We start from the raw sequence: 7,909 nt of genomic DNA, 5'->3' as shown, positions 1-7,909 counted from the left end.
TTTGCTCTCCTGTGCATTCTGTGATTTGGCAACATGTCTCCAGATAAGCCAATGCAGATACTAATGCGTTGGCTAATCAGACTAAAACTTTGTTTCTTGATTATAATGTTTATGTTCTACACAAGCGGGGTAACCTTCACACACCTTGATTTGTCAATATTCAACTTTAATCTCATATATCTTACATTTTACCATGGTTATAGCTCTTCTAAATTATATTTTTCAAATATGTGTTACTTATAATAACTTAGACTCTTAAAAGAATCTTGTTAAGAAAATGAAAATAATAAAGCCACGTGAAGAAATTTGATGTAGAAACTGATTCAGGAGTGGGGTAACCTTCACAAGCATAAGAACATAATCAACACAAGTGGGGTAACCTTCGCACACCTTGATGAGTGAACTTATTTTTCTAAAGCAAAAACATTGAGACTCAAATCTAAATCTTGCAAGAAATGTCCTTTTATTTATCCTTTTTCATCCTTTCACCCTATATTCACTACTTATCCCCCCCCGCCCCCCTCTCCTCCCCATTACTTAAAACAAGCCTTATGGCTCTAAATAAAAGATTATAATCTATCCATGTTGTTACAAAATGCAATCATATTAGTCTATATTAGAGTGACCTACCCAGTTATATAAGCATTTATCATGCTAGTTATATAATATGAGAGACCTAACTCAACCCCAAAAGTTAGTTCAAGGGGTGAGGGTTGCCCCTCACTTATATATTCTAATGTGAGATTACTTTTAATCGATGTGGGACTTGAATTATTTCCAACATGAAGATCCATATGCTTATAAAATCCATCCATGAAATTGCAATGCAGTCCTGATGCAACTGCAGAGTGCCGAAATACCTTAACAGTAAGGCAGCAACCGTAATTTAAAACCATGAATCCATCCTTAAAAGTCTTACATGCAGTGCTTGTGCTAACTACAGATTGACATATATGCTAAATTTGTTCAATTTCACAATAATATTTAAAAATTATACTAATCATGATTTTTTATTGAATATGTGCAACTGCACATAAATGAAACTCTCTCTCTATATAATTTATTTTGAGAAATGTTGCGTATTTAATTTAATTAAATTATTGGCTAAATTATTCTTTTGATATTTTTTTATTTAGTTTATTCAATTTTGTTTCCATTATTGTTAAAAAGTTTAATTTAATACCTTGTAATTTTTAAAATCGAGTCAATATTGTATTTTCTGTCTAATTGACAACTCAATTTTTAAAATTAAAAGACCAAATTAAATTTTTTTATAATAAAGAAACTAAGTTGAATAAATTAAATAAAAAAGGGACCAAAAAATAATTTAGCATTAGAGCAGCTTCCTAATGATTAACATTGTTGTGACTTTTGTGATAATTAAAATTCATTATTTTTTTCCTTCAGGTTTCCAGATATCAATCAGGGAACTTGTTCAGCTGTCTGACATAATTAAACGATGTGTTCTTAGTCGGAACCCAATTTTAGCTCTGAGGTATGATTTGATATTGTTGTAAAAGACAGATTGTTTCAATTTCTTAAGCATATTGTTTCCATTAAAATGTGTTGTTGTCTTTAATTTTTAATATAAAGTTCTGTTTATGCTTTCTCAACTAGTGCTTGCTTTGGTATTCTAAATAGTTCATATTCATATATGTTGATTTTCTCTATGTAATCAGCTTCTATATGATAGTATCACATCTTTCAGGTATGCATGTCTTCTTCCCCATGCACATATATTGTTCTGCAATATTATATCAGAATTTGGCAAAAGGAGGGATTTAATTTCTGCTTTGAAAGCGTATGAGGCGTCTAAGAAACATCTGGATACTCCCAATATGTTACATATACCGGGCAACAATTGACGCTTGTGGTCTATGTCGTGATTACATGAAATCTAGGCACATATATGAGGTATTTTGCTATTTTCTAAGGCAGTTTACATTGCCTAACTTCAACTTGTTTGCTAAAGACTTAAAGCAAAAGGTCTATTCCAAGAGTTATGACATATGAGTTCTATTTTAGTATTTTATACTTCTAGGTGTAGTTCTTATGATACAAACCCCCCATGTTTGTGCACTCTTTTGCTCTTGCTCTTGTTCTCTTAATTTAACATTCATAGATATATCTAATGCAGAGCAATCTTAATGAATATGAACACTGCATTGAATTAATTGGCATTTTCAATTAAAAGTTTTTTAAAAGTATTGAGCTAATCGCTTGTTACATTGTAGTACAGATGAATAGTAAATATTTTAGGACAATAGTGTTACACAATAAGGATTGTTTTATTGTTACCTACTCAGAAATTTTACCTCTCCAATCACCATGGTTTTGTTGAATATGAAGCAGTAAAAGGCAGCATTAAAGCGCAAGAACCCTGTTGGATGGGAAATGAGAAGAGACGGCAAGAGAGTTGGTATTATTGATCAAACAACTAGTACTACAATTATAGCTACAAAAAATGGCCCAAGGCTTATAGTTTGAAAAATGTGTATCTAACATATCAAACTTATCATATAGAGACCAAATCATACTATATTTTTATCTGGATTTAATTTGGATTCAGTGACCAAGCTTTTACACCGATAGTGAATTTGACACACTATTGTTTGCTACAGCATAAAAAGTTTTATAGGATTGATCATATTCACAGAATACTCTCACTATACTGGGTTCTCTTTAAAGAAAGCCTTGTAAATTGTAATAATAGTGTAAAAAATGAACAGCATGCCTACATGAACCATGTACTCACACTGCATAGTTGGTAATATGGGGATAGGGTAGTTTATCTAGTTTTAGCTTTTTATTTTCTCCTTGCTGCCCTTAAATTGTCCAAAAGAAATAAGTAATACAATGGGAGATTATGTCCTCAGGCCAGGGATACAGAAACTGTAATTAATTTTTTATTATGTTTTGGCTTACTCAGTAATTTTGGCTTCACATGTTTCCTAAAATGTTGCTGTCTTAGAATTTCAAAATATGAACTTTTATTGTTCTGAAAGATAAATACCATATTAGTGGTCATACTGTTGACTGACAAGCACAATACAAGTTTTGTATTATTTATTCTCTTCTCAGATGTGTATTATAACATTCATTTGCACAATGTCTGGTGCAGGATTTGCATAATCAAAATATCACTCCAAATATATACGTGTTCAACAGTCTCATGAATGTGAATTCCCATGATCTTAGCTACACATTAAATCTATATCAAAATATGCAGGTAACCCTTCTCCCCCCAAATATCATCATCACATGCATACACACACACACACACCAAAAGATAAAAGCAAAATTCTAGAACAGAGATATGCTTTCATGCATATATTAATAGAGATTATGAAAACTTCACTTGTCCTTACAGTTCCTGTTTTCTCACAATAATTTTTTATTCATTGAATAAAATAAACCACACAAACAAATTATGTCTATATTATGCTCATTTGGCATCCTTTAAAAAATGAGAAAACAAGACTAATTAGATTTTCTTCTGCGTAACTTGACATATTAATTGACAGCATATGCTTTCATTTTCATGCCATGAGTTTGGCAGGAGCATTAAAGTTTTTCTTCATCTGAGCAAATACTGCATATTGGCTAAATTCCTTCTACAATCCAGAATCTTGGTTTAAAACCAGATATGACATCTTATAACATCCTACTGAAAGCATGCTGTGTTGCTGGAAGAGTTGATCTGACTCAAGGCATTTATAGGGAACTTAAGCATTTGGAATCAGTGGGACAGCTAAAATTAGATGTCCTTACCTACAGCACAATTATAAAGGTATTACTGTAGATACAGAATCACCATAATTTCATTTGATATTGCATGGTACCCACAACCTTCTCCTTCACTTCTCTTCAGTGAAGTAATATGTAACACATTTATTTTATAGTACAAAATATTTGACATCTCCTGACAAATATCAATTTCAGGTCTTTGCAGATGTAAAGTTGTGGCAGATGGCTCTAAAAATCAAGCAAGACATGCTGTCTGCTGGTGTTTCTCTTAATATTGTTGCATGGTCATCATTAAGCAATGCCTGCGCACATGCAGGGCTTGTAGAGCAGGCAATTCAGTTATTTGAAGAAATGCTTTTGGCAGGCTGTGAACCTAATACGCAGTGTTTCAACATCATTTTAAATGCATGTGTTGAAGCTTACCAATATGACAGGGGTTTTCGCTTTTTCCATTCTTGGAAGGGAAAAAAGATGTTGGGGTCATCTGGTGAAGGCTACAATAGCAATTTAGGGCAGGGACACATGCATAATGTTACTTCTATGCCAAATGGCATTTCTAATTCACACATCTTGAGTTTTTCTGAGAGGTTCCCTTTCACACCAACTACAACAACATACTATATCTTGCTGAAGCCCTGTGGTACTGATTATTACCATGCAAAAGCATTAATAAAAGAGATGGAAACAGTAGGTCTTTCCCCTAATCAGATAAGCTGGTCAATTTTGATAGATATATGTGGAGCATCAGCAAATGTGGAGGGTGCCATTGAGGTAAAAATTTAATAATCTAGAACATTTTTTGGAAACCTTTTTAGTCAAGTTGTATTAGGATTGGTGCCACAGGGAACAGGAACATCATGGTTTTCTTATCATATTTGACGTTTTTTATGTATCACTTGCATTATTTAGACACACCAAAAGAACAGCAAGAAAGTGTTTGTTAATCTCATAAGTATGCCTGATATGTTCAATTTTTTGGTTGGGTACAATTGAATGTGTAAGTTTAATAAATAATTAGATAAAAGACTATTGAGGTATAGAACAGCTAGTAGGAAAACCCTTCTCCAAAATGTTAAAAAGCAAAGCATTTACAAGAGAAATTTATAGCTGCAAGATGAATAGTGTAACTTCAGAGTTATCATCTTTAAATTGCAGCCATGGAAACTCATTATGGACCACTCTTTAATTAGCTTATCTAGTCAATAAGTCATATTCCATATAAAACCAGACTTCAAAATAATCGCTGAGAAATAATAGTCTGCCTGAATATTGATATGCAGAGTACTGATCATTGTACTTCGCTTATCTGTATCATGATAATGCATTTAGTTCTCTGATCAGATGACTATGTTCCCATGCAGATTTTGAAAACCATGGGTGATGCTGGAATTAAACCTGGTGTTATTGCATATACAACAGCCATGAAGGTCAAAGGCTTTTCTGTCAAAATTAGCTTATTTTATTTTATGAAATTACTTGTACACTTGTAGTGGATGTTTTTCACTATCTTAAATTTATATGGCCTTTGACATAAGGGAATTTTGCCTTCTGGTTCACAGGTTTGTGTTGAAAGTAAGAATTTTATGCAAGCATTAACATTATATGAAGAAATGAAATGCTACGAGATACGTCCAAGTTGGGTGAGTGCCTAGTGACTTTAGTTGTTATCATGTTATGATTCTATTCACAAAATGGTAAACTTAGATAGCTCTATCCACGAACTCAATGCAACATGGATGAGGCTGCTCTAAGATTCTACAACCATAAAAACCAACTAAAATATAAGTACAATGGCTGACATATCTACTCATGACGAAAAGAAATGGCAGACAACGCATAATACAGTAAATATAAAAAAAAATGGAAATTACAACTTTCTTGTGATATTGGGAAAAATTAACAGAGTATGCTTCATCAACTTATCTCTATTGATTTTGTTAATTATCTCTCAGGTGACATATAACACACTTCTGAAGGCACGCAGTAAATACGGCTCCCTACACGAGGTGCAACAATGCCTGGCTATATACCAGGATATGCGAAAGGCAGGGTATGTTAGCTTTGCTCACACACACACATGCATACATAATGCAACAGTTTACTGCAGATGCTACTTCATAATGTTAACCTGGGTATGCCTGATCCTATTCAATATAATTCCTTTACTATTAGGCCTGATTTGGTGTTGTAGGTTGTTGCTTCTAGTTATAATTTCTCCCAGAGAGTATTGTTGGTAAAAATTTGTTTGAGATGTTGAGAAATTAAAGCTTATAAAGGTTTGGGAAATCCTCACCTCATGAGCTAGCTTTTAGGATTGAGTTAGGTTTAATCTAACTTCAAGATGGAATCGGAGCTTACCATGGATATGATAGTGAGCCATCTTCAACTGTCCAAAGATCTACCTGGCCTCACAGCTTTCCCAATGCAATATATTAAAAAAGTTCTACAAGCTCCATGCCCTAGATGTCCAATCCTATGCGTAAGGGGAGTGTTAAGATCCCACATCGACTATAAATATGGCCAAAGTAGAACAATAATTTTTACCTCATGAGCTAGTTTTTGTGATTGAGTTAGGCCCAACCCAAATTCAAGATGAAATAATATGCTTTACTGAAGTGTTACCTATACCATGATCCTCTTTGGGTCTTCTTGAATTTATAAGGAACATGAATCCCTCATTGTCTAGGGAAAAAGAGGGGATTCTGATCCAAATATTTGACGTTCATTGTCCTCATGGTACAATATAACAAGTTCCAAAATATTATTGCATACAAAAGATTGAACAGAATGATGTGATCCAGGACTATCTTGAATGTTTAAGGGAATGACCAGAATATCCTTTGACACCAACATCACTTCGTTTAAACTAAATAACTTATGTATTGCAGGTACAAACCCAATGACTACTATCTGGAAGAACTGATTGAGGAGTGGTGTGAAGGAGTGATACAAGATAACAGAGAGAAGCAAGGAGAATTTTCTTCCAGCAATAAATCTGAATCAGAGAGACCCCATAGTTTACTTCTTGAAAAAATTGCAGCCCACCTGCTAAAGAGGGTGGCTGACATCCTAGCAATTGATGTTCAAGGGCTCACAAAGGTGCCTATAAATTCCTTACTTAATATTTTCCATAAATCTGTCTCAACTCTAGCATGACATTTTTGTTAGTAGAAAAGCTAGCAATACTATCTTTTCAACATACACTTAAGTATTGTGTGAATTTCATGTGAGTCCCACTAAATTGGGAGTGGAACTCATGAATCATGATTTAGTGAGTCTTAAATGAATTTCAATAAAATGTATAGCTAGCATTTCTTTTCTTGTTAATTGCAGATTTGCAGCAATTCATTTGTTTCCATATCTTTTCTGGATTTCTATCACTACTGTGAAATTTAGCAAATAAAACAATTTAGTATTTTGCTAGTTATATTTGATTTTGGAAAAGTCCTAATTCTTACTTTTTGTTATCAAACCTATGGTGCCAACAGGTTGAAGCTCATTTGGTTGTTCTTGCAGTTCTTCGAATGATCAAAGAGAATTACAGTTTAGGTATGAGTGGGAGATTTTAGATATATAATGCTACAATGCCATGTTGCATGCTCATTTTGCATGGTCTTTAGTCCACATAAGCATTCATATTCATATGAACTTAGAAAGAAAAGAAAAAAAGAAAATCCATGTAACTAAACATAACACGGTTGGCATTTGTGGATATAGGACATTCAGTAAATGATGATATCTTGATCATCATAGGAGCTACTAAAGTAGATGAAAATCCATCCAAACACATATTAGAAGTGCAAGAGGCAATAATAAAACTTCTTAGGAATGAGTTGGAGCTTGAAGTTTTTCCAGCCAGAACCAGACTAGCACTATGTGACACAGCAAAGTTAGAGTACCCCAACCGTTCAAATCTCAACATCGAAGCACTACCAGGAGAGAATGCATTGGGGTTTCAGACAAGGAGACCCGGAGTTCTAGTAAGGTTGAAGGTCACAAAAAAATCATTGTACAGTTGGTTGCACAGGAAGTAAGCGTTAAAGAGTTCCATTATAACTTACAGAAATTTTGTACAAATCTTAGATAAAATGTCATTTTTTCTCCCAACCCTGTATATATTGCATTTGGGTATATAGCTGCCTATGTATCTGTAATAAAATAG

General features: G+C 33.6%; 1 protein-coding gene across 1 annotated transcript; it reads left to right on the top strand.

Annotated features, from left to right (window-relative positions):
- Positions 1–1,326: 1,326 nt before the first annotated feature.
- Positions 1,327–7,854, top strand: LOC100805564 (pentatricopeptide repeat-containing protein At5g02830, chloroplastic). The gene is given in 13 exon segments (XM_026127886.2): positions 1,327–1,495; positions 1,709–1,841; positions 1,843–1,914; positions 3,122–3,229; positions 3,626–3,790; positions 3,943–4,518; positions 5,109–5,174; positions 5,307–5,387; positions 5,700–5,797; positions 6,636–6,846; positions 7,236–7,296; positions 7,465–7,653; positions 7,684–7,854. Coding segments are annotated over 13 exon segments (2,004 nt in total). The 5' UTR covers positions 1,327–1,349; the 3' UTR covers positions 7,782–7,854.
- Positions 7,855–7,909: the final 55 nt, after the last annotated feature.

This window comes from Glycine max, chromosome 3 (genome assembly GCF_000004515.6).
Source record: "Glycine max cultivar Williams 82 chromosome 3, Glycine_max_v4.0, whole genome shotgun sequence".
Classification (NCBI taxonomy): domain Eukaryota; kingdom Viridiplantae; phylum Streptophyta; class Magnoliopsida; order Fabales; family Fabaceae; genus Glycine; species Glycine max.
Note: the sequence above shows the minus strand (reverse complement) of the source record. Positions and strands in the feature narration are given on the sequence as shown.